The sequence below is a fragment of the Ananas comosus genome, linkage group 17, assembly GCF_001540865.1.
Source record: "Ananas comosus cultivar F153 linkage group 17, ASM154086v1, whole genome shotgun sequence".
Classification (NCBI taxonomy): domain Eukaryota; kingdom Viridiplantae; phylum Streptophyta; class Magnoliopsida; order Poales; family Bromeliaceae; genus Ananas; species Ananas comosus.
Genome location: NC_033637.1, coordinates 10,190,690 through 10,208,025, shown reverse-complemented (window position 1 = coordinate 10,208,025; position 17,336 = coordinate 10,190,690). Strand labels below are relative to the sequence as shown.

Genomic DNA, 17,336 nt, shown 5'->3' with positions numbered 1-17,336 from the left:
AAAGAAATAATTCAAGTAATATTAGACATAGTAGCAATTGATATTTACTTCTTTATTTATGAAACGCCTTGAGACCCACCACTTTGGTCATATTCGGCATGCTAACAGACTGCCAAACGGACAGAGTTTTTTCTATACATCCAAGGCATCGCAATAGTACAATTCACAAGGTTCCAAATAGAAACAGAATTCATACATCGATTGCATAAGGAAGGTATCAAAAACATAACTGCCAAGCTATTACAAGCATACAGCTCATTTTACATCATATTTACATTAAGTTTACATTCAACTTCCAAGTACAACCATCTTTAGTACAAATTGTTTCATTCTCTCATTTCTACACCTCTAAGCTAGGCTGACTCGGAGTACTTCTATCTTTGGTCTCATGTGGTAAGGCGCTATCTATCGAACTACTCCCTTTCCTCGTGTCGTCGCGCTGTTCACGTGTGGACCTGAAAATCATGAGAGTGGGAACTATAAAAATAGTTCCCAGTGGGTACGGCTACCCAAGGGAAGAGCTCAACCCACCAGGTCCAAAGAAGGCAAGATAAGGAGGTTAGTCCAACAAATATATGTATAATCATAATTTATGCAACTAACAACTAACATGCTTATGCCTCACAATATACGATAATGCGACATAAATGCAATACAAGTAGATCTACCGTTTCTACTTACTATTTCACAATCCATATCGTTTACAGTCTATTCTAAGGTTCTTTTACCTTACCAAGCTATACCAGCTGACTCGGTCTTGAGTCAATCATCCACAGCTCACCGCTTTACTTGACTTAGCCACCTAACGGCGAAATCATCGCACACGCCAAACAATGGCTCAAATCAACGGGCAGCGTAATCCTTTATCTGGCTTAGCCATCTGACAGCGAAATCGTCGTACACGCCCCAGCTCTAATTCCAAGGTCACCAAGATCACTGGATGTGCACGTCCATCCATTTCCAAGTCAACGTCTCTAGGTTTATGTTCTCATGTCCATGTGGTCATCCTACTACTATACCTCATAACCTAGGTTCAATAACGCTAGGTTCAATATCCAACCTATGTTCAATAACACTAGATTCAATGTCCAACCTATGTTCAATAACATAAGGTTCAATGTCTAGTCATGCCGCTCGTTATCCTACTTGTCCATACCTAGGATTCATGACATCTAGTCCTAATTATACACTTGTCAAGTTCTCTAATCTTTTTTAGAGTTCATCGATCAATATTCACTAACCACATCTAGGCATACATATATATCCTATATGTTCCACATGCATATGTTCTTGTCCAATGATAAATAATTTATACCCTAAGTAGAGCATACCATCTATGTCTACTTATTTAACAAATTAATCTATCATTACATACATGAATCAATAAATAAAACCATACTTCATTTGGAATAGAAGCGACCTAGTCACTTCAGTGAAGCACAACCCACCTTTCAAGCCTCCTAATTGCTTGTAAACACTTGCAATTAGGCCAACCACTTGGATCTCCAAACTTTCTCCCAAGCTTTTCTTGCCCTATACAAGAGATCCCTTCATTACCGTTTTCGAACCACTAAATAATCTTTGCTTTTGAAATCAAGTGCTCTTACATGATTTTCTAACCCTCAATTAGCGTTCTAAAGGGCTAAAATATTTTTAGAACCCTCAACCAAGAAAACCCTCTTTCAACCTAGCGTCTTTCCATAACTAGAGGAGAAACTCAACCCATTTGCTAATTTCTATAATTTGTACCTTAGATTAGCATAGGGTTTGCTAGAAATTCATTTAGAAGGTCTAAATCCAAAACCCTAACTCAAACCCTAAAAACGAATCTCGAGTCGTAAGTGTTTCGAGCCACAAGCGTTTCGAGCCACCAAACGCCCGAGAGCTCGATCCACCACTCTTCTAAGCTTTCCGAGTCCGATCTCCAGCAAGATCGCCGAGTCGGAGAGGAGGAAGAAGAATGTGAGAGAGATGAACTCCGTCCTCTCTCTTTCTCTCTATACATGTCACGCCCCAGCCCAGCGGAAGCCGTCCGATGCGTGCACAAACCCGTCGTGTACACCAAACAACCACAATGCACACAAGGTGTCTACTAATAGGAATAAGCAAGATCAAGTCCTAACAAGGCTATCAGAGCGAGTAATATAAAATCACTAGTGTTCTAACACAAAGAGATCCATAATTAAATACAAATGTGTACAATTAGATCCACAAGTCTAACATAATCTCTAAACATTTAGTAATTTCAAGTTAAAGCTTTATATAACTTGCTTGCTACTATACAGGTTGCATAAGACTTACATAATAATTTCAGCTCCAATAATTCAAGAACCTTAAACGAATTAGTTTAGAGGATTTTATATCAGCCCTAACCCAAAATCTGCATAATAACTTTAGCCCTACATAGCCTCTACACAACCTGTCACTATACAATTATTACAACAACATATAAGGAATTTCAAATCTCAACAACCCAAAAACCTTCCACTAGGGAATTGAAAAGATTTAGATCAATCCCTAATCAAAATTCTGCATATTAGATGGTTTCAACTCCCAGCTGCCAAGGCCAATACACCATACATATAGCTTTTCTAGGGTTCTATGGTAAAACAAGCTATAGTAACCGAAGAACTAAAGCTAAACCATCTTTTAGGTTAATTAAATCAAACCTTATCAAAGAAATATACCAACTACTTCAGGTTTACCTCCAACAGGTTACTTCCCAACAAATTCTTACTTCTTAAGCCCTCTCACATCAAGAACATATCAAGTAATTCCAAGCCTTAATATTCCAAAGGTCTCAAAACCAAGAGATAGCACGGGATTTACCTCAAACCCTATCCAAGAGCACAACAAACCTCATCTCCAAATTCCTGGTTTCACCAGATTCCCTTGCTCTTAAATTTCCTCACAGCCAAAAGTCTCAACTCCTCCAAATCCCTCACCACAGGATTTGTAGAGAGAAAAGAAGAATAAAACAAAAGGAGAGAAGAGTCGAGCTAATTGCCTGCAGGAAAATAACCTGCGTACACCACGCTTCCCTGCTCGCGATCTTCCTCGCAGCAGCAAATCTCCAAATCTCTCATGAGTTTCCTTCAAAAACCATCTCGTATGGTTTCTAGAGAGAAGGAAAAGAAGGAGAGAGAGAGGTGGTTCACTGCATGAGAACCACGTACATATACCTAGGGTTAAGATAAGCTCAGCCCCAATTGCAACTTGGCCCCTCACAAAAGCTGAAATCAGCTTTTACACTTCCGCCTTCGGGTACTGGTACCAGTACCACCCTGTTTTGGTACCGGTATCAAGACAGCAGCTTGGCAGCAACCCTTTCTTAAAGTCGTTTCACGCATCCAGTCAGTTTCGAATCCCTTTAATTACTTCCAATACATGCCAACAACCATCCACAAGCTCTCAATTCAATCCGAGAACAAATCAATTTCATTTTCTTGCATTATCTTGATCAATTTGATCAAGATGGCCAATGCAAATCCTACACCTGGCAACAACTTCACTCCGAGTTTCTTTTTGCGTGACAAATTCACATCGAACACCTCAAAACCCTTCTAAAACGTACCATTAACTATCCCCAAGCATCAAAAATAATTCGGAGATGCTACAATTTATCCTCATGCGCCACTTTGATTCATTTAATCAAAATTAGCGTTACAATCCGAAAAGTCTCTTTAGATTTCATTTCGCGCCCAATTTGCGCCGAAACACTCAATTTTCTCCAGAATTCATCCCAACATCTCCAAAATTACTTGGAAATGACACATGACCAGCTCAAGCAGCAGTTTGATCCTCTATATCAAAGTTAGTATTGCAACCCAACTTTTCGGTACATTACATATCAAGTGACAATATACTATTTGGTGTTTTTTTCCGTTCCATGGATGTATATAATTATTCATGAAGAAAAATATGTTGACAACACAAAACCATCCAAGTACCTTTAATTATACAAAAATGCGTAGTAGCAATTATTAAAAAAATTACGTCAAATCGCGAACGAGTTCGTACATCAAGATATAGAGTAATGATCTTTATAAATATTTTTCATAATTTCTCCATTAGCTTAGATGCGCGAAATTAATAATTTTGTCTTGTAAGGTTACATACACTTTGGAGTCCCATGTGTGCCAGTTAATGCATTATTGCCATCTACTATGATGGATCCGTCTCTATTGGTTGGTCAAAACGAGCGATAAGTGATTGTATGATTTAGTCACATGAAAATTTGACCAATGCGAATAAATAATCTTAAATATCTTTGCGAGTTTACTATATCTCATAATCAAAGTGAAGATCTATCATCTAGTGTTCGTAAATGCACCGATTGGAAAGTGAGAACTACAATTGATAATATCTCTTTAATATATAATATCTTTTTACATTTATATTTATTTTTATACATAAAAAAAGTTTAGTATAATCTTAATGGTGCTTTTATTTCAGGTCAATATCGTGCAAAAATCATATTATACGTTAGACATGTTCTGCTAGATATTCCATATGGCGGAGTTTTTGAAACTCTATTACAAGTTGTTGATCAAATGCAAACAGTTTTGAAGACCCTACATACACTTCCACACACTGTACCTCCACAGCCAGTAAAACATGGTGGGCCATCGACGTTGGGCTATGTATCACTATATGATCCATCGAAGGCATATTCACCAATAAAAGAGCCACCTTATCATCCAAACACAGTACCAACACCAATACAAGAGGATCCACCTCGACCAGTTGTTATTATTTATCGTAGGCACCGACAACAGTTACAATCTCTCCATACATATCAGCCCTCTTCTTAAGCTCCTCCACGGCCAGACATACTATCGACACATGCTATAGTTGAGCACGAGATCATATTGGTGATGAAGACACAGGACACTCAGCCAATTATTACGGGTGCTGCTATCAAACATCTCGACCCGTTGGAAGTCATTTGGAAGTCACAAAGCCCTTTGATGAGTATGGTGTGAATCATCGAAAATAGCACTTTTTTACAATTTTCTCTATGAATGTAAAGGATATTATTCTTCTAATTTTCGTTATTCATGCCAGAGTAGTATTAATTATGCTAAAGAAGACAATAAGTAACATAAAATATCAAGAGCGCAAACCGAAAGATAATACGAAACATGACTAGAAAAATCTAGTAACATAAGCTTCAGATCCCTATCTTCCAATTAGAAACTTATATAGAGCACGGCACTCATAAAACTTACACGATTGAAAGTGATGCTCTCAAACAAACGAATGATTGTTAAAAGATCAAGCAAATGAAAACCACTACGACTAATTCCAAGAAGGAACAAACCAAATCAATCAATTCCCTACGGTGCATCACCAAAAAACCAATAAACACCCACAACAACTAATTCCCAGGAAAGAACAAACCAAATCTCATGAACTCTATTTGAGTAAGTTACTTATGTTTGGTTTGGCGTACTCGTGTGATTAGAAACAGAAAAATACTGCCACGAAGAGAGCAGTTCCACCCTACCCAAATGGAATAACTGCCCCTCCAAGTAAAGGGGCCTCTAAGGATACATGGACGGTCCAATTCCAGTTGGAGGCGCATTAAAATCTTCAGTATGAGGTTGGATAGTAGGGACGTTACCACCATCCCCATTACTGTCCAACCAACCAAGCACTACGTAAGAGAATCGACAACACACAACTATGTCAACAAGAGAGAGGATCCTCTCCAACAGCAAAAGAAAGAATCCCCTTCAATGATACTCTACTATCTACTCTAATGGTTAATTCCACAAATAGCATTTAATTCGGAAACCAACGAGATGAATCAGCTTTTACAAAGTTACAAATTATTTTGTATGGCATTAAGACCATGTTGAGGGCTTGGCAACCAAAGTGCGGGGCCAAAATCCAAAGGAGGCTCAGAGTGACAGATAAGCTTGACACAGTAAGTGACAAAAATCTTGCTCCAAGAGATCAGCAACACAGTCCACAATCAAATTTTTGCGGCAAGTCTATCTGCAACAACAACACCAAAAACCAAGTGAGCGCGATTCACAAACTAACCCGGAGAGGAAGCATAACTAAATTGCAAAAAAGTCGAAGCAAATAACAAACAAATATAAGGAGTTGCAATATAAAAATTAATTAGTTGTCCTTGTGAATCATCGAAAATTGCAACTTCTTTGCTTTTCTTTAATGAATGCCAAAAAAAAGTTTGTCATAATTTTCGTCTTCCGGGCCATAATAATAATATGCTAAACGAGACAATATGTAACACAGTAACCAACACTACAAATCAAAAGAGAAAACAGAACATGTCTTGAAAAATCTAGTAAGATAAAGCTTCAGATCCCTATTTTCCAAATTAGAAACTCATGTACAGCAGGGCACGCGTAAAACTCGCATGATTGAGACTTATGCTCTCAAACAAACGAACCACCATTTAAAAGATCAAGCAAATAAGAACCACCATACATAATTCCAAGAGAGAACAAACCAAATCAATCGAATCCCTATGGTATATCCTAAGAAAAGCAATCAATATCCAGAATAACTAATTCCAAGAAAGAACAAACCAAATCAATCGATTCCCTACATTACATCCCAATAAAAGCAAACAATATCCACTATTACTCCAAGAAAGAACAAACCAATTGATCCTATGGTATGTCCTGATGAAGAACCAGATTTAAAGAGAGTTCAGCCGAGTCATCTTTTGTTTATTTGAGTCAATTTTTTCATTAGGGTTGATTGAGTCGTTTATGTTTTAATTTTTTCTAATTTTCAGAGTTATTTTGCTTGTTAATTTGTTTTAATCGTTTTTAAAAGATTGTTTAGGATTTATCAGGTAGAATAAATCTCTAAAAACTAGGGATATAGTTTAGGCTTTTTTAGATATATTCGAATTGAAAAAAGATCCCTAACATTGTGGAATTTGAATTAGATTAGGATTATGCTTTGAAGGTTATAAATATAGCCTATGCCTTATGATTTTAGAGACAAGTTATGATGGAATAAAATTTGAGTTTTGCGTTTTGACCGCGTTAGAGTATCTTCTTCCCCTTCTCTCTTTCCCGGGCGCATAGAGTATCGATCTTCTCTTTCTCTTCATCTCCTCCTTTATTTCTTTCGTTTTCTTCTTCTAAATTTTTTGTTCCAATTCTCTAAAAACAATTCTAAAATTTCTGACTTATCCTATTTATTGGCTATTTTCTTCAATTTTATCTTTGTTTTTTTAATTATTTTTTAAAAAAAATCTGAAAACTAATTTAAAATTTGAGAAAATTCTAAATTTGGTTTTGAACTGATTTTGGGCTCATCACTAGCAAGATAGGTTAGGATTTTCCTAATTTGTCCTACATATCCTAAGAAAAACAATCAATATCCACAATAACTAATTCCCAGAAAGAAAAAAGCAAATGTCATGAATTCTATTTTTAAGAAGTTACTTATGCTTGGTTGGGTGTACTAGCGATTAGCAATAGAAAATGCTTCCATGGGAATAGTGATTCCAGCCTGCCCCTTGGAATTACTACCCCTCGAAATAAAGCAGCCTCTAAGAGTGGGGAAATAAACCACCATCCCCAGTACTATCCAACCAACCAAGCACTATCTAAGAAGATCAACAACACACAACGTGTCAACAAAAGAAAAGATCCTCTCCAATGATACTCTGCCAACTACACGAATGGTTTAATACCACAAATAGCACCAATTTGAAACCAACGAGCCGAATCAGCTTTACAAAGTTATTTTATATGGCATTAGGACCATGTTAAGGGCTTGGCAACTAGAGCCAGGGGATAAAGTCCGAAGAAGTTTCGGAGTGGCAGATAAGCTCAACATTGGAAGCAGTGGCACCCGTAAAGCTTCGGACACATTAAAATGCTAAGAAGGGAGGCTTAGATATCAGCTAAGAAGGGAGATGTCAATAGCATAAAAAATGCTACACGTTTAGGGTTATGGAGACCTAGGGCATGTCTGGTTCAAAACAGAATCAAAATGTAAATAGTAATCGAAATGAACGAGAAAAACGGAATAATGGAATCTCAAAAACGGAATGATCTCAAAAACGGAATGATGGAATCTCCTAATTTCTTCGGTTTATAATAGGATTCAGAATCGGAATCAACCCATCACTATTGTTTGTTTGAGAAAATTTCAATTGCCCATAAAAATATTTAATATGGAACTCATAATTCAAATTATAAAAATTGAATTCAACACTCAAAACAAAATAAAATTGAAACTTGAAATTTAAAATTAAATTTTTAATTCATGAATCAAAAACTCTAATATAAATTTTGATTTAAATTTCAGTTCAAACTTCAAAAAGATATTGAATTCACAACTCAAATTCATGTTCAAACTCATGTTCAAATTGAATTTCAAATTAAATTTAAATTCACAATTCAACTTTAAGTTCAAGTTCAAAATTTAAAAGCACCTAAATTCAAATATTGAACTGAAATCATATTTAAGAAATTATAACTAAAACTTAATTCCTTATTTCAAATTATAATTTGAAATTATGATTTAATCTAATAAATTTATTTTTAGATTTATTTTGAATTCAATTAATCGTAGGAAAATTTTTTTCTCAATCCCGCCAAAATGAAAAGTTGGGTCCCACTTGCACAATGGGAATCACTTCGGAGGGATTAATTCTCCTGGAATGAGAATCAGAATGCCAATCCCTCAAACCACACGCCCATAATGTCAATCAAGACAACAAAGAAACAATGGCAGCTAACAAGGAAGATTTCAATATTGGTTGGGATGGTGATCTTGCCCACAACACAGATCATAGACATCACATCAAGGATGTTAGGCTTCTCCAAGATTAGGTGGAGCTTGCATGACCACACTTCTGCGCAGAGGAGGAGAAGACAATGACAGAAAGCTGATGCACATCACCATCCCAATTGCACTAAATCAAATTAACATGTATACCAACAATAAATACCATAAAATTACTTCCAATAATATTTCCTTTCGAGTGCATTCAACATCATTTACATCAATGTTTCATGTTCTTTGTAAAAGATTTGTCTTTCATTGCCGGACAGAGCTCAAAAATATGGAGTTCGCAAACAATCCGAATAGCAAAACTAAAGGTTTGATTGTCAAGGCACGTTCAACTATGTAGAACTTTTGGGGAAAACATAAAAGGGGGAACACAAATGATCCTAATATGCATTTCATATTTCATATGATTTAATTATCATTTCCTAGAGAATGTTCGACTAGAATTTGCCAAATCTTACCATTAAACAACTAAACACATTTCATTTTTGTCAAGGACCACAATAAACATGACTTGAATCGGAACTATAACCAACTTTTCCAAAATGCCATAAAATCCAACCGATCGACCTTATTTCAATTATAAACATGAAAAAATTACATGAGTTTAATAAGCTTGATTGAACTTGTTCTAAGTATAAGAATGTTGTCTACACTTGTTCCAACTAACTTTATCCATAAATCATTTTAAATGGGCACAGTCAACAACCAATCATTTCATATATACAAAGACGAGCATGGTTGCATGAGCAATTATGTTCTCATATCTTATATTCGAAATGAGTTGTGTACCTCATGCAATTTTATTGATGTAAAACATAAGTACCTACCAGTTTTAGTGCGTCCCCAAATTGCTCGTATATAGGATTCGTATAATATTTGGTCCTCCAAAGTACCTACACAAAACTACTACAATAAAACATGCCGTGCTTGAATAGCAAATGAGAAAACTCCGTAAAATGGACCAAAAAGTTTGCACCTTTCTTAGAAAAAAGCACTTCCCGTCACAACGTTCCTCCACTTTTGCCAAGCAATCCTGACAAAAAACATTAGTTAGCACCTTGAGATATAGTAACAGATAAACAAAACAAATAACCATATTCACAGAGATTACCTCCACAGTTTCTGACTCGTGATGCTCGTCATTTAAGGAAAAAAAGAACGAATAGTCCTGCAAATGAAGTAACGGAGGGAGATGATAATAATACACACCAGGAGGAAAACAGAAAAGAGACTCCAAAAAAGAAGTACCAAAAGTCCATTGATCACATAATGGTCCGGAAGATGTGGGAAAGCTGAATGCCTTGCATTATCTAATAATTCGTAAAATTCAGGGCTCTGCTAGAAACAAAAAAGATAGATGTTATGGCCAATTGTTGAAAAGTCATCACAATCCAAATCAGGGATACAAACGACTTCAGGTTGGTGGAGCCCCTGCTCGATCTGCCCCTAATAGAGCAATAAACAGGAGGAAATAAATGAATTCAGGGCAGGAAGTAACGTGAGTTTTATGATCTGAGGCGGATTCGGGGTAGAAAACGGGAAAAACCTTGACCCGCTCCAAACCCACCCTAAATCCATCTGAAAAGCCGTTTATATTTTAAAAAACTATCTCTAAAGATTAATATATTTATAAAGAAATCAACTATAAATAAGCTGGTGATTTCATCTCTCAAGTTGGCCATGTAATTTTTAATACTCTTTTTCTTTACTATGCATATATTTGAAACTTGAATTTTATTGTGAATTGTGATTGATATTTTTGATTTTCATAGTTGATATTGTTAATTATATATAGCTTGATAATATTATCCATTACTACTAAAAAAATTGCTTACTATATTTATAAAACATTAATATAATTATAACTTGTAAAAAAAAGGTATTAGCTAGCGGGGCAGATTCGGGGCGCCGGCGGGAGATAGATTGTGAGCCGAGGCGAATTATGGGATAACATTTTTAACCGGTCACGGATTCGGGGCGGGAGGCCGGGGGCAGGATGGGATGTCAGTAGTCAGGGCGGGAAGCGGCGCAGGGCTCCCGCCCTAGACCCGCCTCATTTGCATCCCTAATCAAAATGCTTGCCAATTCGATATCAAAATGATGTGCTCATATACCAACGAAAGATTATGTAAGAATATAAAACTAATACCCAATTTTTTCGAAGAGGTTTATCAGTGGGAAGATTAGAAAACTCAAAAAGGCCCTCTTTTGCAAGTTCACGCACTAACTTATCAAAATCATCTCTCCCCTGCAGAAGGTAACAAGAAAACACATCAGAACTTGCAATTGAAGAATCCGTCTGAAAAGGATACAACAGTAGACAAGTATGATACTGCATTCATACATCGAGTCTTCGTCTCACTAGGCTTTCCAAGCATGTAAAATATGATTCAACTTCCTCTACTTTCTTTAGCATGTAAATTTTGGCCTGCATTTTGTCAAACATCAAATAACAAAATCTTCGAAACAATGGAAATAAACATCAAAGCGTCTTCAGTAAAGTACTTGCATTCAAGGATTCCTTAACAAGTTCCTTTTCTAGCAATGAAAACTGTCTCGTCACCACCGTCTCATCTTCAAGAAGTTCATTAATAGAACTATCATGCTGCAATATCATAATTCACTTTTTAATGACTATAGACAGGTGCCTCTAAAATATTTGGTGAAATAAAGACTACGAGAGTACTCAAGCTGGTCATTTACCTGTATTGACTCACATGAATCTAAATGCGAGTCAAATTCACCATGCAAAGCCACCTGCTTTGCTACATGCTGGTAACCCTAGCGCAATAAAATCATACAGCAATGAGATATTGTCAGCACAATTATTTGCTGCATAAGATAGTACAGGCAAGCAACTAAACACCAAGGAGTTTGTAATATTTGTTATGCGTTATGAGGGAATATGGGTGAGAATCTAGTTTTCTATCCTATCAAGATGAAAGCCTCAACAAAAGCATAACTACACATGCTTGCAACAGTTAAGACAATATTTTATGGAAATGAAAAGAAAATAAAGTACGCTAAGATTGAATGCATTGGTCTAAAGTGAAGATGTGCTGTTATGCATGACAAAGTACTTGCCTCCTAGCAATAGTCATGCCCATATGCATGTAAATAAACCACTTCACATTTTAAATCATTAACATTGGAGAAGGCGATTTCCAAAGCATGATAATAGGCACACAAAGGCACACATGCAGCATCCATGCACATGCACCTGCAAGCACCCCAGCACACATACAGCCCACACATCCACAACCACGTGCGCACGCGCGCGCGCACATAGAGAGAGACCGTACTTTTGTTGTAAGGAAGTGAATTCTCGAAGTACGAGAGTTGGACTTCATTCAGAATCGACCAAGGGTCGTGTTGGTGAGCTTTGGAAAAGCCAAAGATGTTAAAATCACCAAAAGTGCATTGAAAACGAGTCCACGAGGGCAAATAGTGCAAAACCTGCACTGGAGCAAAATTGCTCTCAGGGACCGGTCCCTGACAGGGAGGGACCGGTTCCATCGGCTGGTGGTTGCGGGGATCCTTGAGGCAACCGGTCCCTGGCAGGGGAAGACTGGTCCCCGAACGTGACCCCAGCGAGAAAAGCCAAAATTTGGCTAAGTCCCGAAAATCCTGCTCTCGGGAACCGGTCTCTCAGTCAAGGACCGGTCTCCCGAGACCGGTTTCTCAGGAAGGCCCAACCGATTCCCGAACGAGTGACCCGAGCTGAAGCGCTCGGGGACCGGTCCCAGGTCGGGGAGACCGGTCCCTCTGGGCGAAAAATGCCCAGTAAGGGCAGTGCACAGAGATGAAAGTTGAGGGATTTGTTTGGATATTGTTACATTAGAGTATGTAGGCCCCCCCTCTCTCTCCAACCCTCATTTCACTCTCCCTCACACTCTTTTCTCTTCCTCTCTCTCTCTAGAAGAGAAAGAACAAAACAGAAGAAGAAGAAAAGAGAAGGAAGAAAAGGAAGAAAAGGAAGGAGAAGAAGAAGGAGATCAAGCTAGAGGAAGCTTTGGACCTCTCCCTCTTCCTCTCTTCTCTCTTTGAAGCTACAACAAGAGGTAGGCTTCTAACCCTAGATGTGAAATTTAGGATTTTTGGGTTTTAGCTCTTTGGATGGGGTCAAATAGACCCCTAGCACCATTGTTGGTGGATTAAAACTAAAGTTAGGGTTCCAAAATGCAAATGGTAAGATGTGAACCCTAGGGCTCCAAAATAGGATTTTTGGTAAAGTATGAGATTGATCTCACTTGAGGTCTTGGAAACCTAATTGGTACGTGCCTAAATGCGGGGGCGAAGTCGGATTTTGCATTCGTCAAGCGGGTGAAAAGCTTTTGGCAAAACAAGACCGACCGAGCTTCATTTGGACCAAGAAGGCTAAAGCCTCGCCGTAACGTTCGTTGGAGGGCATTTCTAGAGCCTCCATACCCTCAAGAGGTAGGGGGTGTCATCCCGAAGCAACCGGGTTTCCTTTTATGTCTAAGTTATATATATATATGATTGATCATATCGCACTATAGGAATAGTAGTTGTACATTTCCATTTCCTTGCATGCTTTCTTGGTAGTGTAGCGAGGTGAGCTTAACACGTGGACTAGGATAGCATGAGGATTGGGTCTTGTGACATAGAATCCTATAGCGGCATAAAGAGCCGAACTTGGACATATGATAGCCTAGAAAAATGGCATTGAACTAGTGTGGTAGAAGCACTATGACATGAACGAGTGGCATGTAGAATAATTGAGACATTTACTACAATGACTGAACGAGTGGCATCGAATCTAGTGTAGTAAACGTGACATGAACCTAGGGATAATAGAAGTCCCAACATTGATTATATATCATGATTGTGCAGCAGAGGCACATTGACCCTAGTAGACAGGGTATCCTCTTGAGAGGATTGGATCATACTCACTAGTCTGTTTTCGCTTGTCGGTGGTCGCTCCACCGAAGCACGAGTCTTCGGAGTACTTCACTAGGGGCAGACGTAGTTGTCCCGCAGACGGTCTCGGTGTGCGAGTGCAGCTTCTCCTCACCTATGAGATTGAGAGTGAGTCGAGGGAACCTACGGGTTAGCCGAGTAGATTGGGTAATAAACATGAAATGCATAGTAGACTTGTATTATTACTTTGAGTAGACATAGTGTATGTTGTAGATTGCATTGCTATGTACTTTTCTATACTCATGACATGATACTAGCATGATAGTAGTTGTTGCATGCATCGTTATCATTGGTGGCATGATAGAGTAGTTGCAGTTCATTACTATATATATCTATCTCTCTATCTGTGCCAGCTTAAACCTAGTGGAAAAATCGACGGAGTCGGCGGCCGAACCCACTGGGAACTATATTTATATAGTTCTCACCCCGTGTGGGTTTGGGGTATAGGTACACAGAGGCGAGCCGAGCGAGGATCGCGGCAAGGGCATAGCGCCCTAAGTGAGTAGTTAGTAGCTTTCTTTTTTTGCATATAGAGTACCCTCGTGTACTAGATGATGTGTATTTTGGATAGACATGGAAAGCTATGACGTATTTTGGGAAAAACATGTATTTACATTTTGAAAGATGAAAATGTAATTAACCAAATGATGTAACTATTGAATGGTTGTAATAGTTAAACTATCTCTCTTTATACACTTGTACATTTACTTGTGGTTCTTGCTCTTAGTCGTATTACACTTGTGTGCATCATATTGATCATGTATATTATTTAAGCATTCCCTGGGCGCTTAATTGTACTTGATCAGGTTGTTTAGCCTTGAGCGGACAGGGGAGGTACTGTCCGTTCGGCGTCCGTCCGCCGCGCCAGGACCGGACCAAATTGGTAGCGGTCTCGGGGCGGGGGCGTGACTTCTGTAGTAGGATACAAGATAGAAGATTACCAGTAGTACCACAACAAATTATTAAAATCAACTTCTGCACGTGACTACTGTATGAATGCTATTTTTTGAAACAAAGGTAAAGAACATTTTGACGACAATAAAAACTTACAGCACCAACAAAAAGAATATACAAGCTGAAACACTATTGCGCTACTGCTTAAAATATTTTGGAAAGATACAAGCACGTAAAATCAGAAAACACCAAACTAAGACCGCAAAACGGCTCTTCTCTGGCCAAAGTACAGAATGTACAGAAAGAGCCAGTTTATGTAGATGAACATCGAAATACAACATGTCAGCTTGAAATCTCTGAGATAAAGCATATAAACAAAAAAATACAAGCGTAGCAGTTATCAACCTTGAGCAAGAACCACAATAGCATGAAAGAGTCAACCTACTTAGCCCTCTAGGTCCTCTACAGGCTTGGTTACACTCTCGAACCACTGTTCAGGTAGGCAAGATATAGCTATTTTTCCATATTAGGAGAAATTTAAAACTTGTTGTGACTGAACAGAGAGATTAAGCTATTATTTCGGTTCTTACAAATGTAGAAGCAAATAAATGTAGATTATGTCATTGATGCTCGTCATCAGCAATCATCACAAAGTGGTGCAAATGCGGTGGTGGTGAATGGGTTTAAGTGCACTGCTCTGGACTGACATTTGGTTTGTTGGTTGGTTTAATAGCAGCACAGTACCTAGGCCTACATGCAATGGCCAAAAATAAAAGATGTATTCAATGCTCTCAAATTAGAATCAAGGAAGGAAAATGAATAAAGGTAAAGTTCAATAGAAGATCGAATACGGACAAATTGGAGGATTAAGTGCACTTTAGGAGAGTCCAGGGGTCTACACATTAAACTAAAAGGAGACCAATAACAGTGTTATTCGACAGAGAATTTTTTTTCTTTTTTGTTTTTTGGGATGGTTGTTTTTGGTTTGACTGATTGCCCCCGTGGGGGGAAGGGAGGGGTGGGGTTGGTGGTGTGCGCATGCGAGAGAGAGAGAGAGAGAGAGTGGCAAGTCAAAGAAATCATGATTTACACTAATTGGGGAAAACGCGCTCCATATTTTAGAAATAGAAATTCACATTAGGCATCATAACACAACATACCGGAGAAGTCTCCTTGCATTTGTTGAGCAAATTGTTAGTGAAATCACCATAGGGAGGCAGTAGTCTGCTAAATTCTTCATGTGTCTGAGCAACATAAAGATTACACTATTATGCCATGAAGATAATACAGCAGTATGCGAAAGCCAACAGTTAAAATACCTGTTTCACTCTTTGTCGCATAGCTCCAGCCATTCGTTTGATGATTTTTAATAAATCATCCCTGTAACCCTACAAAATGGATTGTTTTTTAGAACCAAGGATAAAACAATACCACTTACAAATACTTCATCAATACCTCAGTTATCAAAGGATGGAACCGCCAGTACATGTCAAAAAAAAGTCCATGGAGGTTCTTGAAAGAGAAGAGTTAAATAATTAGATTGACGTTCATAAATAAACTCGTAATCCAAAATCGAGCAATATATTCAAAACAATCACCTCAAGGGCCAAACATATCTCGTACTCAGAAATAGTAGAATCGCAGAGAGATGTAAGATGACCCTTCTCCTTTAGCCATTCAACTTGCTTACCAATCTCATGATTCCACTACAACAAGATTAAAAACAATTAATAGTAATCCACAGAAATAAATTACTAGAAACAGTTGAGAAAGCAACCTGCATATATGGTGCCAAATCACAGAGCTTTTCGACTAACTTGTAGTACGTATCATAGTAATGCACGATATTAGATTTGGTGCACCTTAGCTGCATAAAGACAAAATAAATACTTGTTTCAATAGTAACAAATGTTGCGTTGAGATACTTACTCTTATACACTCTTCAGCTCCTATGAAATTAGGTGGGATCAAACCCTTCATCTCCAGCTCTTTATGCAGATCCACCGGGCACCTGTAGAACTACATGTGAACAAAGAAGAATTTTGTTAAAATTAGTTCAAGAAATAAGTAAAATTTTAATATAATTACTTAAAAATAAATAACCATAGTGCATCGATACTTACATCTACAGAATCCAAGGAATACAACGTTTTTGTAAAGTTTACTAGTCTAATAGCCTCTTGTTTATAATAGTGTTCCTGAATAGAAAAAATGAAAAATTAATCTTACTCCAAAATATACCCCGTAATACAAAACAAGCAAAAAAAGAAAAGAGGGATGCTCAAGGTGCGCGAAGAAAGAGCAAGCAGTTTACAATCTTACACATTAATAGTGTTGACAAAGCGATGATAAAAAGAAGGAACAATGGATACAGGATAGAAGACATAAAAGAGAAGAGGAATAATAATCAGATTTTTTTAAAAAAAAAAGAAGAATTATTGTCATGTGACACTTAAAAGCACATTACATCTCCTATGAAGATTTTAAATTTCATGATAATACAAGGGAAAACATAAATACACAAGGTAACCTCGACCGCTACACTCAATCCACATGTTTACATGTTCAAACAACTCCATGCATTAATACTAGAAGGTTTCAGTTTGGAGGTTGTATCTTAAACGTTAGGTAAAACTGCATGAAACTAACCTGAACTATGGATCTTTTGGATTTGGCTACCTAAACTTTCAAAATTTTGATTTTAC

The 17,336-nt window shown here is 37.7% G+C and overlaps 1 protein-coding gene and 1 long non-coding RNA gene across 15 annotated transcripts in view; both read right to left on the bottom strand.

Moving 5' to 3' along the window:
• On the bottom strand, window positions 256-3,261 carry LOC109722940. The gene is made up of 2 exons (XR_002219573.1): window positions 3,023-3,261; window positions 256-455 (listed from the first exon to the last, which is right to left on the bottom strand). It is a non-coding gene; the product is annotated as an uncharacterized LOC109722940 (long non-coding RNA).
• Window positions 5,396-17,336, bottom strand: part of LOC109723517 — a 29,330-nt gene continuing 17,389 nt past the window's right edge. For 9 of the 14 annotated variants that reach the window (XM_020251911.1, XM_020251910.1, XM_020251915.1 and 6 more), the window contains 16 exons: window positions 16,755-16,829; window positions 16,561-16,650; window positions 16,409-16,498; window positions 16,230-16,337; window positions 16,087-16,143; window positions 15,951-16,019; window positions 15,792-15,875; window positions 11,500-11,577; window positions 11,306-11,401; window positions 11,141-11,224; window positions 10,946-11,044; window positions 10,045-10,131; window positions 9,908-9,964; window positions 9,773-9,829; window positions 9,624-9,689; window positions 5,396-6,003 (listed from right to left, as the gene is read on the bottom strand). In XM_020251911.1, the coding sequence (XP_020107500.1) occupies window positions 5,962-6,003; window positions 9,624-9,689; window positions 9,773-9,829; window positions 9,908-9,964; window positions 10,045-10,131; window positions 10,946-11,044; window positions 11,141-11,224; window positions 11,306-11,401; window positions 11,500-11,577; window positions 15,792-15,875; window positions 15,951-16,019; window positions 16,087-16,143; window positions 16,230-16,337; window positions 16,409-16,498; window positions 16,561-16,650; window positions 16,755-16,829 (1,239 nt within the window). In that variant the 3' untranslated portion in view covers window positions 5,396-5,961. Of the gene's footprint in view, window positions 6,004-9,623; window positions 9,690-9,772; window positions 9,830-9,907; window positions 9,965-9,991; window positions 10,243-10,945; window positions 11,045-11,140; window positions 11,225-11,305; window positions 11,402-11,499; window positions 11,578-15,791; window positions 15,876-15,950; window positions 16,020-16,086; window positions 16,144-16,229; window positions 16,338-16,408; window positions 16,499-16,560; window positions 16,651-16,754; window positions 16,830-17,336 lie in introns of those variants that run through there. The other 5 variants (XM_020251909.1, XM_020251918.1, XM_020251919.1 and 2 more) reach the window with 5 other exon arrangements.